Here is a 21407-nt window from a genome sequence, read left to right on the forward strand (position 1 = left end):
TCAAACTGAAGCACTACATTTATTAAATTACAACTGGTGCCATGTTCAGCAACTCCATGGCTGTACACTGCTGTTCGGTGTACAAGCTGCAGAGATCACTTTGGAGTCTCCTCAAACTTGGGCTCTATAGGAGGAATGGGAAAGAGAAAAATCCTATTAGTCTCTTTTTATTCCATCTTCAAACACCACAATTAATTTGTAATTCAAAGAAAACTAACCATTACATTGGCTAAAGCAGTAAATTGCAGTCTATGCACCTACTTACTGATTAAATGTGGGCAGCAGTAAACTGTAACTGGGCTGGAGACAGGTCTTTTTCACCTTGCAAGAGTATATATATAAAGGCTAAGCCTCAGTAATATTCTGCCAAAACAGCTTTTAGCAACACCTCACAGCAGAGAAACTGAAGAAGTCAACCAGAGTATTTCCAACATAGCTCTGATACAAGAACAAGTAATCAAGCTCTTCTCTCCCCTTCTTTAATGTATTATCAGTGTTTATTAACAGAGAGAAGCAGACAATTTCAACTCAACTAAATACTCTCCACATGGAAACATTGACCAAGGAGTTCTTGGTGTCAGAGGTACAAGCTCACAAAGGTTAGGACTTTGGGCACCTGGGCTACTAATGCCTGCTGTCTTTAGTACAAAGTCTGAGAGGCAAGGCTCACTTTATAGCAAGCATCCCTAAGGCAAAAAAATTGAAGTTTCTACCCATATAATTACTCATATAATTACAATTTGAAACCTAACTGAAATTAGATCAAGGATAGGCAACAGTGGCAAAAGAACATAGTCACGTTGTGTCTGTACTTTGCTCTATTCCTATGGTCACACAAATTCTTTTTCCTTACAAAAACAAGTAAAATTTAAATATGCATTGTTTCACATATGACACACAAATAAAACTGAATATAGAGAAACTACATCCCTAAAATTGTGGAAAAATGAAAAAAGAAAAAATATAGGTCCTACTTTACAGGTACTCTGTTGGTGCAACCTGACACCAACTTTACCCAGCTGAAGTATTATCAAAACCCAAAACATTTTCAGGTGTGTTCCTAGTCTAAATTAGAACTCCCAGACAGTCTGATCAGAACTACAACTTGCTGACTATGGTGGCTTAGCCTTGGCTGGCTGCCAGATACCAACCAAGCCTCATGTTGTGTCCTTTCTCTTCTAGGCTAAACGAACTTAGAGCAGTTAAACAAAAGTCATATCCAAATACCTGAAGAAAAAGGTTTAATATAATTTACCCAAAAAACATTTTTAAGAAAGTTAAGTCCTATGTTAATTTTCTGAAATCACTGGCTTTCTAGAGGAGTTTACAAAATCAAAAATGTCACTCTGGATGATGTTAAGACTAACTGAAATTCACATTATAGTCTGCTAGTCTCTTTGGCAAGATGAGAAAAATACAGACCTGAGGCTATTTCTATTTGAGCTCTTTCTTAGGGTGTCTGAAGGACAATTAAGATAGCCTGATCTGAATTCAAGTTTTGTTAATCATTAGTATAAGGAAGATCACATCTCTGCTAAAAAAGGCAAACAATCAAAATAGAAGTCACATGGAAACAGATGTGAACTATTCAAAAGCATAAGATTCCCAGAGGGCATTTTACACAAAATTAATGGTATGGATATAAACTAAAGGGGAATTAAAAAAACCTATGAGTGAACATGTCTCTACTTCCAATTAGAATTCAGTAAGATTGTTAACTCACCCTCAAACTTAAATTCTGGAAATTTGGTGAGATCTCCCTCACCATATGCCCGTTGAAGTCTTGCAAGGGATTCATTCATATCTTTTTGAAAGTCAGGTCCTGCATCAACAGGCCCTCCAGCTTGCCTAATAAACATTAAAAGTTGTCATTAACAACTCAGTTCTAACATTTCACGTGGAAAATTCTACCTTTTCAAGCCCACTTACAAATTAAAACATTTTCAACAATCAACCAAATGAAATAAAGTATTTCCAAAACTCAAGATATGACACCTTAGGGCCTCCTTACCTTACATATAAACAAGATTCTCCAGGTAAAGTAAAGGTTTTCTGCTATCAGTGATGAAAATCCAAGCCATTTGAGACAAAAGGTGGTCTTATGAGGCAAAAACACTGATGGGTATGAAGGTTCTCAGGGCTTTTAGTTTTGTTTGTTCCAGGTGTGAATTCCTAACAAAACTGTGATTTTCACCTCTTCTATCTCTGAATTAGTTATCCCAGTTAGTAAAGTTTAACAATTCTTGCCAGGGAAATGCATTTGGAATGCTGAAGAAGGAAAAAACTCCCACTTCAAAGGGAGCTTCTTGGGATTCAAACATCAGATAACTAAAATAGTAACTCTTTAGATTGCCAGCACTCAGTTGTGCCAGCACAGGATCCACGCTTAGAATTGGTAAAACCACCAAATATTTGCCTCCCTACACAGATGTGTTTGCAGATAAGGATACACACATCTTCCACCAGTAGAGCTAAGAAATGTCTTAATTCCTTCCCAGGAATACTTCCCAAGAATAAATTACACAGAATTACTGTAATTTTAGTTTCCTGGTCAGTAGTTCATTCAAACATTACAAGAATCTAAGATTCCACTTGAAGGAACTGCTTATTAACTGAAGATGTTAATTGAACCATCCTGGTAATTCCATTAATTCTCAATTGCTTTTGGAGGCTATTTCCATTCAGCTTCTGGAAACAAGACTACATAATGACTGTTTTCCCCAGCTGAAAGAAAAAAAAAAAAACAAAGAAAGGATTTGTTTGGCTTTTTTTGCCCTATTTACAGAGCATGTATATGGGTAAAAATTAATATACCAATACATTCATGCAGTGTGCAACAGACCTTAACTGTGTGCCTTAACTACCCAGGAAAAATTGCTATTTTCTATTAGATATAAAGGGAATAAGCTTTCCACTAGTGAAACCATCGCTAAGTGTTGCAGAGAAACACACCTTGAATATTTACAGACTAGCCTACAAAACTACCAAATTGTCATAAATCAAACACTTAATGTCTGATGTTTTTATGTCAAAATCAACAGATTTTCCCTTTTTGCCATCAACACCCTCCTTAAGACAGTTTCCTTTACTTACTTGCTCTTCGTGTTGTACTCTCTGATCTTGTCTAAGAAGAGCTTCTGAACCGGGTCGAGTTCTTTTGTCTTGTTGAAGACAATCGCAGAGAGCCCAATGTTCCTGCGCAAGTGAACGGACACAGCAGAGTGGAAAAGGGAGGAAAGCCGCAAGATCTGTCGCAGGATCATGATGGCACTGCTGCCTAACCATTAACAAAACACCAAAGAAGGAGCAATGAATTAGTCACAGCGATATAAATGCATATAAAAGGCAGGAAAAAAAAATAACTTGGAGCTGAAACCAGAAAACTATTTAAAATAGATTTATTAAGATATTATTAAGATAAGTATTTAAAGAAAAAAAATAAAAACGTACTTTGGAGCTAAACTTTAAAGCAGAGAGGTATTTAAAGGTTATTTAAAACAGCATGGGGTGGAGGGGAAATTCCAACACCCCTTGAACCCCAGGGTACCGTGATCCCACGGGTGCAGCTCCGCGGCCCGCTCGGTACAGAACCACGAAAGAACAACCCAGACAAACGCTGAATTCCGCTCTTCGCGTTGTTTAAGTAGAAAAAAAGGTAACAGTTCCAACCCAGCAAAGGTCCCCGGAGTCACCTTGGCCTCACCACCGCTTCCGCTCGGCCCTGCCGCCCTCGTGGTGCGCGCCGGGCATCACCCCCCACCCCCAGCGCACACCCGGGGCTCCCCCATCCCCACACACCGTTCGGCCCCGCTTAGCGCCCGCCGGGACCTGGAGTAGCGCGGGAGAGCCCCGGGATCGCCCAGCACACACCGTGCCCGCACAGAGCCACTTCCGAGTGAGAGGAAAGGGCTTGAGGCTTTCCGGAGCCGCGGGAACTGCCGGGAGCCGTAGTTCCCGCGCGGGGGCCGCCGGGAGTCGTAGTTCGTGCGGGGGCGCGGCGGTGTTGCGGGCTTTCCCCGCGCTGGGCCTGCGCGCCGCCCCGATCTCGGCGCAGCCCGCTCCTGGACCCGCTCCCGGAGCCAGTCCTGGACCCGGAGCTGGGGGAGTTCCCGGACGCGGACGGACGGCGGGACGTGTCGGTGCGGCGGGCGGAGGGACGGACGGACGGACGGACGGTGGCGACGGGTGAGCGCGGCCCGGCCCGTGTTTTGTTTCCGTTTCTCTCCCGGCGGCTCTGCCATCCCATTTCCGTTTCGGGTTCAAACAACGACACGGAGGCGCCGCGGGAAGCGGGGCCCTCGGGGAGGTGGCGCCTCGGCAGTCTCAGGGAAAGGCCCCCGGTACCGAGGACCGGGAGCTCCCGCTCCGGAGCTTGCGAGGCCTCCCCGGCGCGTAAAAACTTATCCCCGCTTGTAAAATCCTTGTTTTGTGAAAAAAAAAGTGAAAGCGTAACACGATGCGGCGTCTTGTGGTTTTCTCCTTGCAGTGGTGAGAAGCCCCTCGAGTGAGCCCCTCCAGTTCTGGGCCCGTCTTTCCGAGAAGGACTTGGAGGGGCTGGAGCGAGTCGAGAGAAAGGCAGCGGAGCTGGGAAGGGGTCTGGAGCACAAGTGTGACGAGGAGGAGCTGAGGGGGACTTATCCCGGGGAAAAGGAGGCCCGGGGAGGACCCTATTTCTCTTTACAATTCCCAGACAGGAGGTTGCAGCCAGGTGGGGGTCGGGCTCTGCTCCTCCGCAAACCAGTAATAAGCCTTAAGACGTGCCAGGGGAGGTTTAGGTTGGACACTAAGAGAAATTTCGTCACTGAAAGGGGGATTTAGAACAGGCAGCCCAGGGAGGTGGTGGAATCACCATCCCTGGAGACGTTAAAGGAAAGACTGGATGTGGCATTTAGTGTCATGGTCTAGCTGACGTGATGTTCAGTGCTGATGGTCTCGAAGGTCTTTTCCAAAGTAATTGATCCCATGGTCTTGCATAGTTTGCTTCCCAGTGTTCAGCCAGGTACATGCTGCACAGCTACAGCTCCCATTTTGGCTTTATTTTCTCACTGCAGGCTCTTGATAGGGAAGTTAAACACATTCTATCTGGTGTGATTTTCCACCACCCTGTTCAGTGCTCCACTATCTCCATCATAAAACTGAACTGGCTCATGAGTTGTAAAAGCTGTTCTGTAAAGGACAGGCTATCTGCTTTCTTACATGCTTTGTGGTGATATTTATAATTCGGATAATACAGATGGATAGGACACCAGAGCTTCTCTGGGGCACAGATAACTCCAGTGACTGGGCTTCAGTATCAGCTGATTACATGTATGAGCTCCAGAACTGGAACCTATTTCACAATTACCTGGTGGGATAGCAAACATCATTCTACTCAGAGAGTTTGTGCCCATTTCACGGTGGGCTCATTCCTTGCTTAACTCCTTGCGTTCTAGGGAAAAGACAGATCTTACACAGAGCAAAGGGATAACTCTCCTTACTGTAAAAGATACTGGAGAAGCACTGGGCTGTGCTCTCCAGTATCTGTGAGGAAAGAAGGCTCTGTTGATATGTGCCTTTCTGTGTGTTAGTGGAGGCCAGATTTCTTCCTGGCTAACAGATAAGTCTTAGGGTGTGCTAGGTTGAAGGAAAAAGTAGAAACAAGCACAAATCAGTAGGCTGAACCTTCCAGGAATCAAACACAGTTTTTATGCTCCATTGAACAAATTCTGCTGTTCTAGTGTTCTTGCCACACTCCTCCAGGCAAACCAGGCTCTTTGAGTCTTCTTGTCTCAGTAGCCTTCAGGCAAGGGTGAGTCAGTCAGCTCAGTCCCATCTGAGTTTATGTTCACTTTCAAACTGCATCATCCTGTACGAACAAACAGCTAGACTTCATGTGAAATGTTTAAATTGTAAGAAGTCTCTTTATGCTAATATAGGGAAGACTGAATAATTTTCCCCTTTAGGCTTCTATGAACTTTAATGATTTTATATGTTTACATTATGGTGTTATTCTTTATACCTGTCTCCTTTCTTTGTATCTGTGCTCAGGGGAACCATCTTTCTTCGTCTTTGTGTACTTCTCTTTGTGAACCTTGCTCTTTGTGCCTTGGTTCCTCTTTCCTGCCCCTCCAGGGATCCAAAAATACAGCAAAGCCTAAGAGATTCAACCATTAGCTGCCTTTGAAGAGAGAGTGAACAGTTACTAGTCCAGGTGCCAGTTTGGAGTCCAATCCATAGGGACTTCTAAATGCCTTATCTAATTCTGTGAGGTTACTATGAGCAGTAATATTTTCTCACTTTGCATCACTCTGCATTTAACCGTATGGAGTATTTTCTGCCAGAAATCTATCAAGATGGTCAGTTCTTTCTGTAAGTTTGCACTGTTTTCTCAGTAAATAACATAAAATGATGTCAAAGAACATAAATTCCAGCTAACCCCTTTGTGACCTTACTGGTAAACTCCCTTCATCACAAAAAAAAGGACAATTTACCTTTGTCTTGTGTTTTTAATCTGGCTGCTAATACTGAAAAGACATTCACCCCTTTTTAATCATACCAGTTTGATTCTTTGGGAGTTTTCAGTAAGAGACATTGCTCAAATCTCAGTTTTGAAATATTTTTTAACAGTCTGACAGATCACCTGTAACCATGCGGATGTCAGTGCATTCAGATAATTAAGCCTGTCTGCATTCTTCTGAAGTTGTGTTTCAGTCTTTTACATTTATCATGACAATAACAGGCAAGATTAAGTGATAAAGGAATTGGACTCCTGGTGCCCTATTCAGTGGACACTACACTGGCCTTTTGGAGATTTTCACAAAGCCAGATCTGTGAACAGGTTCTGGGTTTGCTTCTAGTGATAAGATATTGATAAGGTATTGTTTTACTTCCTAACCTTGGTAGCTTCTTTAAAAATAAACCACATGCAGCACTTGATTTCTTCACAATTGATCTTAAAAAATAGTTTCTGAAGGAGATGATGAGTAGTTTGAATTTCTTTAGGCAGTTTATGTAGCAGCTGTAAAACATAATTGGTTACTATTACTTCTAGAAGTTTTAAAGATTAATATGTATTCTTGTTATCTTGTCTTCAGTAGATATTCTTGCTAACAGTTGGGTTTGGGATAGAGTAGTACCTAGGAAAGGATGATTCCAGGATAGAAATCTTGGTGACCTCCTCCAATTTTGGATATTTAGGTAGTAGTCGCTTTTTTTCCAGTGTTTTTTTTTTTCTTCCTCTGTATTTCTACTTCCTGCTTCTTTTGAAATGAGTTCATGATGTTATTTATTGTAAACTGTTAATATAATTGGGCCAGGGTTTTATCATATATATTGCATAGTTATGGCATATGTGCTGGTTAGTGAAAAACAGTAATACCAGACCAGCTATGTCTTTACAGACCAAATGCTGTAATTCTTTATTTCCCAATACATACCCAACAGACTGGGAATACATTCCCAACACTGTTCTATAGGGCATGAAAATTTGCAGTGTTAGTGAGAATGTCGTCACAGAATAGCTTTTCTTTTCTTTACTAGTGTCCTGCTTTAGTTTGGGACTTCACAAGATATGTTTATTGTGCTCATGTCATCAACCATTCACCTGTGGGAGGCATGAGTGGAAAGATGGGATAGTTGACAAACACTTTGCTGTTGACTATTTACCTATGAAGAAATCATACATCTTCTCTCTAACTGCCTCTTGCAGCATTTCATGTAAAATGCTGCTTAAATTTATAAGCATCTTTCAGCTGTGTTAGGAAGGTAGTTTGAATTTTCAGATGTGCTTTGCTGTAGGTGGCCTGTAGCAACAACAAAAAAAATCCATAGATTTGGGTGCCTCCAAGAGAATCAGACTTCGGGCTCTGTGCAAATGTCTTAATAGTTGCATGTTTGCTTCTAGAACATTTGTTTGAGGACAAGTGTAGTAATATATTTTGTGAAATCTATATTAGCTTTTTGGATATATATTTTTTTAGATGAATTCTTGGCTTTAAAAGGCTATTCTGGTATTTGATTAAAAAAAATGTGTGATAGGACACAAAACATTGCCTAGTGTTGTTGGTCTGTGACTTACACAAAAAATTCTTTTCTGTTCATAGCTCTGTTCTTAAGACATTGCAGCCATGACTAAGAGAGAGGCAGAGGAGCTGATAGAAATTGAAATTGATGGAACTGAGAAACAGGAGTGCACTGAAGAAAGGTATGTACTGTCTGATTTTTGGGATCCTTGGGCAATTAATTAACTAATTAGTTTTTCTGTTTCTTATCTAATTAAATGGCAGTTTTCCAGAAGTTGAAATGTAGTCACTGTAGGAAATCAGTATAATGCTGTCATATTCCTCAGCCTTAGTTATCTAAATCCCAAATTTGGTTCTGTTTTGCTAAGTTACTAGTACTTACTTTTCCTATTTTTATGTCTGTATTAGTATGTCTGTGTGTGTGCTGCAAACCTTTCAGCTTCTGTGGATCCTTCTATAATTGAGGTCAACCTTTCTGTATCTCCAGTCATTTGCTTTACTGTTATACAGGATTTATGCAGGATGATTGATTTTTAACAGTGCAGAAATGATGCTGGTTATCAACTATACTGTTGCTGGGGCCATTGAAACTGTAAATGCTGAAGTAGGATACCTGTTGACAATTAGTGGGGATTCAAGAGAGGATTACTGAGTCTCAAGAAGACATGAGTAGTTGTTGGTTGCTAGAAAGATATTTATTGTATAAAAGCATCAGTCTCGAAGGCAGAGAGTTCAGAGAGTTAAAGTCCTTGCTAAAAGCTTTGGCATAAAGCTGAACTCTGAGCAGCAGCTGTCTGGTACAAAGTCCTGATGTTCTGGGCAGCAGCTTATTGGCGTGGAGTGATGCTGTCCTGGGCCACAGAAGCAGTTGCAGTAGTTCTTCTTCATGGTGATGATGACGGTGCTGCTGTTCTTCTTTGTGTGTGTGGTGTGTGTGTATCCCAATACAGGGGATTAAATTCATAAATCATTCAATCAGCTGAAAACATGATGCTAAAACAAAACTTTCTGTGCCAATCTAAGCTTAGTTCTTAATTCACGAAAGCTGTGCTAGCCTTACCTAAATCCTACGTACAGGACATTATCTATTTATGTATATAGCTCTATCTGTTCTATCTAGACATGTAAGCTATATTTTCATTATGTCTGGAGCTAAGTTGAATCTGTGAAGGTTATTATCACTGAACTTTAAACTGGGTAATAACACTTTTCTCTAGCTAACACAGACTCTTAAGGCATTTGAGCTATATTAACTTATTTAAAACTAAAACCTACACTCTTACTTCATATCTATGTGGTTTAATATATTTTAATTCTTTTCTCTCTCTGGGGGACTTAAAGGGACTTTAATTCTGGATTCCAACAGATACCCTCTTATTTAATTACCTCAACCTGGATTTTTAGTTTCCAATGCTTCCCTTGTATTTTTCACTAATGTGTAGGATAGTGTTGCAATCCAGTCTGAGCAAAGAAAACTAATTCTCTTCATGTGAATAAAGCAGATCAAACCCAGAAGGTGTGAAATATATCCAAAAACTTGATTAAAACCAAATGAGGTTAGATGTTGATACCAAAAAAATGATATATTTTAGTTAATACTAAAAGAGGTAAAGAGAAAGAAAGAGAAAAAAAAAGAAATAGAAAAAGAGAAATAGAAAAAAAGATGGAGGAATGGGGTCAGGGAAAGTGACAAATACTAAGTAGAAGCATATCACCCTTCCAAGGGTCCCAGCAATATCTCATTGCTTCCCTCCATCTGGTCTTCTTGGTGGTGAGAAAAGTATAGAATCCAATGGATTAATATACATTTGGGCAGGTGGGAACACACAAGTACCTCCCAGAGTGGGACATGTTTGACACTGTCCTTTGCAAGACTGTGGATCTGTTGCATCATGTAGTATCTGCACATGCAGTGCTCTGGTGCAGGGTCTGGGGACCCCTTTGGGGGCAGCCTTTGATGGGCCATGACACCCCCTCTGTTGTCCCTCACAATGATTTGGCCTTTCAGGGGTGGGAGGCCCCACAGCTGGGCCAGTCTGCCCAGTGGAGGGTGGGCATTCACTGCATCTGGCCAGAGGCTATGCCACACACACAAAACCTTTCCTCCTTCCCCTCTTTGGTGTAGGGACCTGTGGGAGCCTGGCAGGGAAAAACCTGGGGCTGTGGCCTCCACCCTAAAGGTGCTGGGCTTATTCTTTTTCCCCAACCCAGACTTGGGTCACTTTATCTTATCTCTTTTACCTTGCAGTCAAAGGCCTCGGTCAGGAGGCCCATTCAGGCTGCAGTGGTCTTCATGCAGCTCTTGTTACCCACTTTTACTATAATAGGCAAAAGTTTGTCATGAAGATGTTTAAGCCACAAACTGTAACATCTCAGTCTCTGACAGGTAGAAAGAACTGAGGCTGGTTAGGTTAACAACTCTTTAAGAACCTGCTCTGGAGAGTCGATTCAAAACCACTTACTGGTTTCTTACTGTTCTAAGTTCCTTCTGCATTTTTACCGCTGACAGACTATATCTGTGTACATTCTGGTTTCCTCCTGTGTAAATGAAGAGAGCCCAACTGTGTAAGGTCATTGTTATGACATGAGTACCATAACAATGACATTTCTGAATACCTTTGCCAATACTGTCATTGTTGGAGTGTGGGACAACCATGTCATGTGACTAATAGTTCCTTCAAGGCTCCATGTTGCTGTACTTCCTTCTGGTTGTCCCTTTTATTTGTTAGCTTGTTATTCTTGTGCTGTCTGGTGAGAAGACATGAAAAGTTGCTATGTATGAATGTATCTTTTTCTTTCTATTTTCCCTCTGTTAAGTTTCTGTGTTTGCTTTTAATTTGAGTATCTTTTAAATACAATCCAGACAAAGCAAGTAAAATTGGTTTACTTTACGTGCAAGTTAACAATATATAATATGCTAACCATGGCTTACTCTCTTGAAAAAGGTGATCTGAATCTTGGTGTTTACCTGAGCTTTTTAGTGGTGACAGGGTGAAAAAAGAGTTACCCAGCTGAAAAATTAATGAGACCCAATTTAATTTGGTCTACTCAAACAAATATTACTCAAACTAATACCACATTATATTAAGATTTCAGAGTCAGTATTACTTTTTATCTAGTTTACTTCTAACTTTTATTAAGCTTTCCTATACCTGCTCTATTAACTTGTAGGTAATGATTTATTATATTAATTTGCTATTTAAGCATTGTCGAGCAAACCTACACCACTGCAGAATTTGTGAGTCAGGCTATTGACATCAGTGAACCCATTGGAAATCTTAAGAAGTTGCTGGAACCCAGACTGCAGTGTTCCCTGGATGCACATGAGATTTGTCTGCAAGATATCCAGGTAAATTGAAAGGTTATGAAAGATTTAACTTCATAATAGATGTCCTAGTTTAGGGCAAATTTTGGGAGGAAACGTCCAAAAGGGATCCCTCTAGAAAGCAAATTCAAGCGGCTTCTACCCAGTCTGGTTTGGGAAGAAGATTTCCTTAGAGAAAAGTGAAAGAAACTGTTCATTCAACAAGCAAGGTGTTCACAAGCATAAGGAATGAATAATATTGAACAACAAAATCTCTCACTATTCTGAAGAGATGGCAAATTTAGAAAGTCCTTGCCATGGGTTGTAGCTTGCCCAGTCTCTTCTCGGTCCCTGCAGCACTGAAAATACCGTGTCCTGGGCCCTGGTGTGCCTGGTGTGAGCTCCTGGTGATTTTCTGGGTTTTCAGTCCAGGTTTAAACAGTTCCAAGAAAAAGAGAAAAAAAAAAAAACAAAAAAAAAGCAAAATAAAAAACAAACCCAAAAAACCAAAAAAAAAACCCCAAAAAAACCAGTTTCTGAAAACAAGCTGCACACTTCTTTTCGCCCTGTTCCCTCTCAGAATGAGTCTTAAAAGTACAGAACTTAATATCCAGCATAAACATAACAGACAACTGGGGATACAAGCATCATAAAGTCACCCCAGGACAACAGAGAAGTGTTCTACATACATTTCCTCTTCTTTCCATTGTCTGGAATTCATGTGGATTAACTACAATTAAGAGCTTAATTGCATGTCAGGTTCATTATCATCAGACCATATAATATATACACACTAGTTCAGTGTGAATACAATCAAAATATTCTTGGAGTTCCTGTGAGTTAAACCTCCTTGCAAGTGGAAGAAGAAGGAGGGCAATGACCATACTACTTTCTCTTGAGGTAGCCCATGTCATTTGTTGCTGCTGGAACTTCATAAATCTAATCTTCTTTTGAATCTAAATGAGAAGGTTTCTTTATTATTGAGGTATAGAGGTAGCAAAGCATTACTCAAGAAATCCCCCCCCATTTTTACAGGCATTGCCACATGTTGGACAGTATAACTGATTTGCTTTTCATTTAGCTACATGTTTTATTTGAAGTTAGAATCAGACATTTGTGGCTTTTTCAGAAACAACAGGAGAATATTGTTATAAAGATAAGAATTTATATGAAGGTGTTAAAAACTCAGAGAAGGAAGTCTAGATAGTTTTCAGACAGTGAAGGTTCCTCCCTGTATTGCATTGCTTCTTTTAGGTCAGAAAATGTTTCTGCAGGTGAAAATATCTTAAACAGAACAGAGTGGCAAGTTTCAAATATGATCAGATTTTTTTCTGTTGTGTACTATGTTTACATGGTACTAAAAATATTTGCACACTTCTTTGGAAAATCTGCTGCAGACACCAAGTGTTTCTAAAGTTTAAAGGAAAATAAGTTTATTATAACTATGAGACTAATACATCTTTTTAATTTTTAATGCTATTATCAAGCTGGACCCAGATCGAAGCCTTTTTGATCAAGGAGTGAAAACAGATGGAACAGTGCAACTCAGTGTGCAAGTAATATCTAGGCAAGGTAAGCAGTTACATTTGTCTGTTTTACAGACAAACTAATACTACAGGAATACTTGTGAGCAAACCTAATCTCCTATTCTTAGCTGTAAAATTGAGAAAATCAATGAATGGTCTGAGTTTCAGAATGTCTTTTTCATTGTGTACTGTAGTTCTAAGTAGTAAAATTAAATGTCATGGACTAATGCTATTTGAAATGTTTTTTTAAAGGATTTCATATCATTTTTATAAGTAACAAAATCAAACACAAATCCAGAACCAAAACAACTCTTCCTTGAGTAGTGTCCATTGCATTATGAGGTTTTCCTTAAGGCTGAGTAGGTAATCACATCAGACAAAGTATTGACGCAGGCAAAAGATTTTTGTGAAGGTAGGTGACAGTTTCATTCCTTTGTGGCTTGAGGAACAATTACAATTTGAAGGTAAATGTAACTAATTGAAAATCCTTATGAAGGTCCAGGATCACTGTCTATTGTCTGTTTTCTTTGGATGAGAAGTCAAAATAAACTGTTGTGTCAGAGGAACATTAACCAGTTTGGTATGGATTTGTTGAGGCATAGTTTTTATTTGTGTTATCTGGTATGACAGGATTTCCCCTTGTCGATTTCTCAGGAACTAGCAGCTTCATTGTTTTGATTTTTGTCCTAGTTTTCTGCTTTGCCCCTCCATATGTCTTGAGTGGAAGGACAGCCACCACTCTTTAAAGACAATGTATATATTGGGCTGTGGGAACAGCTACAGGTATTTATTTCTGGATTTTTAAACAGGGACAAATTCATACAGGAGTAGATTAGTTATCTGTTTTGAGTTACATCAGCAAAGCAAATGAGCAAAATTTGGGGGGTACTTTTTGTTTCCTTGTGGCTTCATTGTCAATTAGACTGAAGACTTTTCTGCTTTGTATTAACAGTCTTCGGTAAGACACAATTTGCACTTAATGCTGAGTGTCAGGTGACCAGTGCTAGATTGAGTCCTCAGTTCCCCGTATGTAATGGGAAGTGTACTGCCTTTCTGCTTATAAAATAGAATGGAAATATCCTTCAGGGAACTAGAATATTAATTCATGCTTTTAATTCATGCCCAGTCACTTCCAGTATTCAGTGCTCAGACTTCCATTTTCAAAAGGGTGTGAGTGATGAATATCTTTACTATCATCCTGTGTTTTGTTTTCTTCTCTTTTATGTAAAACTGAGGTTTCATGATCACATAGCACAAGGAGCTTCTTGCTCCCTGCTCCCATCACACCTTCTCTCCTCTCTCTCCCTCCCCCTCCCCTCCTCCCATCTTAAAAGAAACATTTGAATATTAAAGTACTTCTGTGTCACTTTGGAACACTCTTCAGTGTTGTTTTTCAGGCCTTGATACTTGAGCAACTCAAAAGAAATCTGTTTGTTGAAGGCATGTAAAATATGGCAGGGCAGAATATTAGAAAACAAATAGCATACATTTAAACAAAAGGAAGATATTTAGATCACTAACAGGAAAATGGACTTGTTGCTCTTGACCACAGTACCCCTTTGAACCAGATGAGATAAAACGGCTTATTACTCCATCCTCATGTTTTACTTGCATGAATGAGGTTTTGAGAGATTCTCAGTTCACTTATGTTAATTTTTCCCTAACTTGTGTAATGTATAGAATTCAGCTAGGAGTAATCAGTGATGCTTGGATGCTCTTATTTCTTGAAAGAAAAGCTGCTTTATCAGTTCAAATGTTCTACCACATTTTGATCAGCTGACCTTAAATTCAAAGACAACAGGTGAATTACAGTTGTTTAAAAAGTCTCTGGGTTTTTTCCCCCCAAGGTCAGGATTAATGAGCGAGAGAGAGATGGTTTTTGTGTTTGGACTCAGTTGTTTATTTTTTCTTATTTGTATTACATTCTCACAGACAGTATGTTTGTCTGCATACTAAGCTAACAGTTTAGAAAATTGAGCTTCACTCTTCTGTAGTTGAATTTGAGTGTAGCTCTTATATAGCATTTCATTCTACAGCAGATAAAATACCGTTCCTATTCTTTCATTTTACTACTAAGACCCTTATGGTGCTCTGCCTTGTCCTGACTAATTTCCTCTTGTTGGAGGAATGGCAATGTATGTGGTTTTCCTTTCATTGTGAGAACAGCAGCTTTGAGTTCAGCCCAGTTGTCTCCTGCTCTGAATTGGGCCTCTCGCATATCTGTGGAACTGTGAGTAACTATGTTCACTGTATGTCAAAGAATTTGAAAAAAGCTTTAGTTTTGAAGACCTCCACAATAAGATATTTTGTGGTTTTTTCTATAATAATTTCTGAAATAAGTAGGCTTTTGTTATTTTTAGTATGTAGAAGAACAAATACTAAGTGTAATGACACTTTATTGGATTAAAGATGCTAATGTCCTGTTTCTGGCTTTGGTTAATACCAGAAATTTCAAGGTGAGTAAAACCAAGCAGGCTGCCTGTAGTCATCACCCCAGTATATTCTCTACCTTCAGACAGTTGGCAGTCCTGTCAACATCTACATGTGTCTTGATGGCTCGTGTCCTGAAGCTTTGTATTGTTTGTACCAGTTTATACTTCTGGGGTGTGTGGCATTGTGTTCCACAACTTGGACATTGTCTGAGGAAGAGTGGTCATCTCTTATGCAGTAGGTAAAGGGAGAAGAGATGTGAGGAGAGATGCAGACAAACCCAGGGAATTAATGTTGATCTAGTGTTGCAGTAAGTTAGATGGCAGACTGTTAATTCACAATTTTACTTACAAGGTGTTTCCTCTACAGACGCATTGCTTTTATCTCTGTGTTTGTATTGTGAATAAAGCATGAAGTTTTTTGACATGTAGTTTTGTGACACGCAGTGAATTACTTTGTTGAACAGTAATGAACTGTACCTCTCTAGAAGCTTTTTCCTTTATTTTTTGAAGATCAAAAATAGAATCTTGACCCTTAGTGGCTTCCCTTACCTATTTTCATATGATTTTGGAAGGAGCATATGTTGTACATGTTAGTTTTTCATGGCCTAGGTAAAACACTCTCCTAAGGAAAATACTTGTTTGCTTTTTCTTCATGTTTGCTTCTTCATCTAATCAACCACTTACTGGTTGTCAATATTTATTTTCACGTCCTCAATTTCACATTGCTGAGTTTTGTACTCAGGGTCTTTGTAATGTTTGTTCCCTTTCTAATATTTTTTTCAAGCTGAATGACTTTTAAAATCTAGAGGAATACTTGTCTGAAAAAGACTTATTTTTTCTTATTTGTAAGACAGGTACATACTCCATTTGTTTTCCCTTACAAAATGACTGGATTCTGGATTTAGCATTTAAGGCTGTTACGTGCAGAACCATCTCATGCTGTGCTTTAATGTAGATTAGACGGGAAGGACACAAAGTAATACCTTTATGGTACAGAATATTGAAATTACTCTGGCTGTATGATATTCTGTGAATCCTACTTTCATCAGCCTAACCATAGTCAAAGTTTTCCAATTCATGATAAAATAGAATTGTAAAGATTCTTTGTTTATGTGAAAATATGTTTGATAAAAATCTCTTAGCGTAAGTGTGGTTGTTGGCATTATAATGACAATTGTATGTCACAAAAATTGAAATAATTTTGAAAAATCTTCTATACAATGTCAGAAATGTGATGAGGCACCATCTGGACAAAACACCTCAGAAGACAACAGAGAGGGTGGTGATACAAAGCATTAGTGAATGTGTTCTTTCTTGCTGCAGAATGGATACAGAGATACCTTGTTAGCTCTGTGATCTAATATCTGAAATGGCACATGTAAAGCCAAAACGCGAATAGCTGATGAAGCCTAAAATGGGAAGAATTTTCTTTTAACTTGCTGTTTAACACACTGCCTGCTGCGGAGTACTGAAAGAAAATGTTAAGTGCTTTGTGTAGACCCCAGAGATACCAGGGAAGTATTGTAAAGGCTGAAAAAAATGCCTTAGGGTTGGAGTGAAGCTGGATACTTGGGTCCTTTTGGAGTTTGCTGTTTCTATTTGTTTGGGGGGTTTTATTTGGTATATTTCTTACAGACCAAAATACTTGTACTTTATGCACACATGTTGAACATTCTGTTCAAGATCCATGAAATAGATCACTTAACTAGAACAGGAAGCTGTAGTACTGGGTGAAGAAGGAGGGACAGCTTTGTTATTCACATTACTAAAGCATACTTAATAGAGTATGTCATTGTAATATAGGACACCTGCAGAAATTTGATGACACTTTTGTGTCCTGCTTCTTTCCTGAGTTTGCTAACCCTACTAATCAGAAAGCTTTAAAACAATGTCTTTGTCGTATTTGCATTACTCTCTTTAAGTTTTGTGTTGTTTCCATGCTCAGGGATAGAGCCCAAGTTGAACATCCTGGAAATCGTGAAGCCTGTGGAGACGGTGGAGGTTGTGATTGACCCAGATGCTCATCATGCAGAGGCTGAGGCTCACCTTGTTGAGGAAGCTCAAGTGATAACCTTGGATGGAACAAAACATATTGCAGCAATTTCAGATGAAACATCTGAGCAAGTGACACGATGGGCTGCAGCACTGGAAGGCTACCGGAAGGAGCAGGAGCGCCTTGGAATACCTTACGGTATTATAGTGCATATGTAGTGCACAGCTATGGGTGTGTTCAGCTGGGGGCTGGGCCATTGTGTTCTGTGTGGGGTTGGTGCTCAAGGACCCCAGAGAAGGAAACCTGTGGTATGGGTTAGTACAATGCAAATAATCTGCATAATGGAATTATATAGTCATGGAATGGTTTGGGTTGGAAGGGAACCTAAAGACCATCTGGTTCCAATCCCTGCCATTGGCAGGGACAGCTTTGACTAGATGAGGTTGCTCCATGTACCATCTAGCTTGGCCTCAAACACATCCAGGGATGGGGCAGCCACAGCTTCTCTGGGTACTGTGCCAGGGCCTCACCACCTCCACAGGGAAGAATATTTTCTTAGTACCTAATCAAAAAAACAAGTAAAATGAATGCTCATAATAGTTTCATTAAATGAGTGCTTTCTTGCCCTAACTTAGCTTGTCAATGCAGTTTTTAAAAAGCACTTTTCTTCCTGCCCTTCTTAAAAATGTGTGTGTTAGTGATAAAGCTCTTCAGGTTGTGTGTGGAATTTAAGAGACTCAGTACTTGGTAATGGGGCCTGTAAAGTTCCTGAAACAAATTGTTCATGGACTGGAGGATCCTGGCTATTCTCTTAAATCAGATTTTGTATGAGAAACTCTACTGGCCTTCATCATACTGGAGGAAGATGATTAAAACTAAAAATAAATATTATTCTAGATTATCATCTTTTTTTTAGTTAATTTGTTACTTAGCAAGTTGCTCTTTGAATGTTAGCTTAAAAAAAAATTCTCTGAATGTCTGTTTAAGATTGAACTGGAACTGTGGGATGTAGACCTATATCATATTTGTGAGATTATCCAGCTGAATTGCCTCTTATGCCTGGCAGAAATGTACTGTCAAGGCATATTCAGGAAGCTGTTCTATATGAGCAGACCTGTAAAACAATATATTTGGCAAGGAGGATATTTGGAAGGGTTTAAGAATTCCAGTCAAGTCACAGGTCTTTGCAGGATGTAGCTCGCCTGTATTTTGAGTATATTTTTGGTAACTAAAGCAAAGGCTCTTTCATGGCTTTTTAGTTTTCTAATTGGTAAGCACTTCAAAAATAGTTTTCCTCATGTTATGTCTGTTGATAGTCAGGGATTTGATGCAGAATGTTTGAAAAATAAAGTGAGGGATTTCAGAAGCAGACTAATATTTTCATCATGCTCTCTAAAGAAAATTACTTAAACCAATGTTGTTATGTTGAATAGTATTTTTAATAAACTTTAATAATGTTGATGCTTTAAGAAAACCCTATAACCCCCAACTGTGGCTTCAAAAGTTTAATGATCTTTGGGCCATAGGAGTGCAGATTTTTTAGGAAAACTGTATTAGTTCATTATGACAGAGATCCATGGATTGCAAATAATAGTGTTCTCTTGATATCAAAAAAATGTGCTAAATTACACTCCTAGAAAGAGTAACACTTTAAATGTTTTCTGAGTAGACATTACAGGGACTTGGGCTGAAATAAAGTGCCCTAGGTTCTACATTATAACCCAAAATTATTTCTTCAATCTTTTCAAGAAGACAGGATGTGTTGATGTTAAGAGTCAAGGCTATTCAATAAATAATCATCCAGAAAAGTAGTGGTTCTTTGTCTTCATTCTTACAGACTTCTCTGCTTTGCTGCAAATGGAAAACTAGCTTTTAGCAGGTCTTTAAAATGTTGTGGCTTTCTCTTTATGTTATGTTTTGGGTGGGTTTTATTAGAGATTATAAATACTCTTCTGTTAAAAGTATTTCTTGTATTAGAATCCAAATATTTGGTGCCTAGAAGGAAGGAAAATACTAATTGTTATGAGAAATAAATGCAGAAAACAGAGCAGCAGAAAGCTTGGGAACCACAGAAGTGATTAGAGAAAGTAATTATTTTTGTTTCCTTGCAGATTGTGTTCTGTCAATGAGAACAAATAAGTTTTTTGATGAAAGTTCACTGCTGCTGCTATTTGGTAGATCAACCCCCTTCTGGTGTGTCTTCTGCCACAGGATTACATTGCACTGTTTTAGGTAGCATTAGTGAAAAATGATGCCTTGTAGCTGGCCTTTGCTAACCAAAACTAAATTTGTAGCTCCTAGATAAATGTTTAGGATACTTTACTTTCTTCAATTCTTAATTTTCTTATTTTTTCTTAATTTTTAATTTTATTTATTTTGAATCTTAAACATTGTCAAGATGACATGTGATTGGACTATCAGAATTTAAAAATACATTATCACTCTGCTCCAGTGAAAAGTAGATGTCCCTACTTTAGTTACTAGTTCTTACCTGTTGGCATATTTTAATATATTATGTACAACATTAAGATCTCAAAACTTGATGCTCTGTTTAAAAAAGTCATGCAGAACAATCACTTGCCTCCAGCAGCCCAGTGCTCAGCCAGGCTCTATGCAAGGGATACTTCAAAAAACCTCTGTTGCTCAGTATTCCCTGTAGTGTGGAATATCCCTTTGGTCAGCTGGGATCAGCTGTCCCTCCTCAGTTTCATGTGCACCCCCAGCCTACTCACTGGGGTGGCTGAATGAGAAACATGGAAGGCCTTGCATTGGAGTCCAATAGTCTGCCCAGGTTCTTTTAGATACTCCATGTGTGGAGGCTGTAATATTGAGTATCAAAGTTACTTGAAAATCATTGCTGTTATATGGGATTTCTGGTTTAGTAGAGTGATACAAGGTACATTAAAACCCAGCACAAAGGTAAGATAGATGAATACAGCAATTGCAGAACATTGCACAATCCCAATCCCAACAGGATTACTGGTACAGGTGTCTATAATATACTCATGAGATTAGGCATCCCTAATGGCCAGGACGGAGAACATGAGTTGCAGCCAACTCAAGCCCATTGTTTTGTTCAAAATTCTCTTGCTAGTTTTGTGGTTTATGTTCTCTGTGTTGGGCTGAGCCACATCTTTGCAGCTCCTGCAAGTGCTGCTCAGCAGTAGACAAACCATCTCAACGTACTATTAAGAGTGGTTTGGTCACCAGCCTATAGTACAACACAGTAGTGGCTTCTGGGAAGAAAATTAATTCATACCAGACATATCCAGTGGTGGTTTTTGTCAGCAGAAACTGAGATGATATGAATGAGTTTAGAATTTATTATTTTGTTGTAATCACAAACTGATGAGCAGTTTTGAAGAGTATCCTTCTGTGAGAGAAAGTACTCTCTTTTTGAAGCTAAAGACCTGTGGAGGAAGAAAATTCTTAGTGTTTGAGATATGTCAGGCATAGTTCTGACATAAAAACTTTCTCTAAAGAAAATTGCTCTTTCACCTTTTCTGTCACCCCACCATCCCACACCATTCCATCACCATTTTAAGCACAGTCACCAACTTTGCAGGCAGATTTGGTCTCAGTAACTCTGCTTCTTGATGTTGTGCTTTTACTCTTACGGAAGTTATTGTATAATTGAGGAGGAGCTTTGCAGTATATGATGAGGTGATTTGCAGTTTCATCCATCTTTTTCAGACCCAGTTCAGTGGTCGACAGACCAGGTGCTCCACTGGGTGGTGTGGGTGATGAAGGAGTTCAGCATGACTGACATTGATCTCAACGCACTCAGCATTTCTGGGCGGGACCTCTGCAACTTCAGCCAAGAAGATTTCTTCCAGCGCGTCCCACGGGGAGAAATCCTCTGGAGCCACCTGGAGCTTCTTCGAAAGTGTATGGCAGTTAGTTGTTGGGGTTTTTTTCAGACTTCTTTCTTTAGCTATAAAACCAATTATAAGCAGTCATTTTTCCTTTACTTAATGTTGGGGGTAAAAATGAGGGTATCAGTACAAGATAAGAGGAGGTATTAGAATGTTTGCTGCCACGAAACATTGTCTTGCAGACTGCCTGTCCTTTATCAAACCTCATAACTGGTAGAAAGTAGTAAATGATTATTCCACCTTTGTTTTTTATAAAGCTTCATAGTTTGTGCATCTG

At 39.4% G+C, this 21407-nt stretch overlaps 2 protein-coding genes across 10 annotated transcripts in view; one reads left to right on the plus strand and one right to left on the minus strand.

Annotated features, from left to right (window-relative positions):
* ATP5PF (ATP synthase peripheral stalk subunit F6) lies at positions 1-4263 on the minus strand. 6 transcript variants are annotated; one of them, XM_023943855.2, is made up of 4 exons: positions 3829-4263; positions 3094-3277; positions 1724-1848; positions 1-124 (listed from the first exon to the last, which is right to left on the minus strand). In XM_023943855.2, the coding sequence occupies exons 1-4, from the start codon at positions 4244-4246 to the stop codon at positions 96-98; spliced, it is 756 nt and encodes a 251-aa protein (XP_023799623.2). In that variant the 5' UTR covers positions 4247-4263; the 3' UTR covers positions 1-95. The 6 variants fall into 6 exon arrangements, with proteins under 6 accessions (XP_023799623.2, XP_023799633.2, XP_023799618.2 ...); XM_023943865.2 differs by having other exon boundaries at positions 3871-4250; XM_023943850.2 differs by having other exon boundaries at positions 3799-3931.
* Positions 3874-21407, plus strand: part of GABPA (GA binding protein transcription factor subunit alpha) — a 27740-nt gene continuing 10206 nt past the window's right edge. The window contains exons 1-6 of one of the 4 annotated variants that reach the window (XM_023943890.2): positions 3874-4185; positions 8082-8182; positions 11205-11349; positions 12792-12876; positions 17208-17453; positions 20949-21143. In XM_023943890.2, coding sequence (XP_023799658.1) covers positions 8106-8182; positions 11205-11349; positions 12792-12876; positions 17208-17453; positions 20949-21143 — 748 coding nt within the window. In that variant the 5' untranslated portion in view covers positions 3874-4185; positions 8082-8105. Of the gene's footprint in view, positions 4186-4236; positions 5789-8081; positions 8183-11204; positions 11350-12791; positions 12877-17207; positions 17454-20948; positions 21144-21407 lie in introns of those variants that run through there. The other 3 variants (XM_023943899.2, XM_086883398.1, XM_086883399.1) reach the window with 3 other exon arrangements.

Source organism: Cyanistes caeruleus, chromosome 3 (genome assembly GCF_971803275.1).
Source record: "Cyanistes caeruleus chromosome 3, bCyaCae1.hap1.1, whole genome shotgun sequence".
Lineage (NCBI taxonomy): Eukaryota > Metazoa > Chordata > Aves > Passeriformes > Paridae > Cyanistes > Cyanistes caeruleus.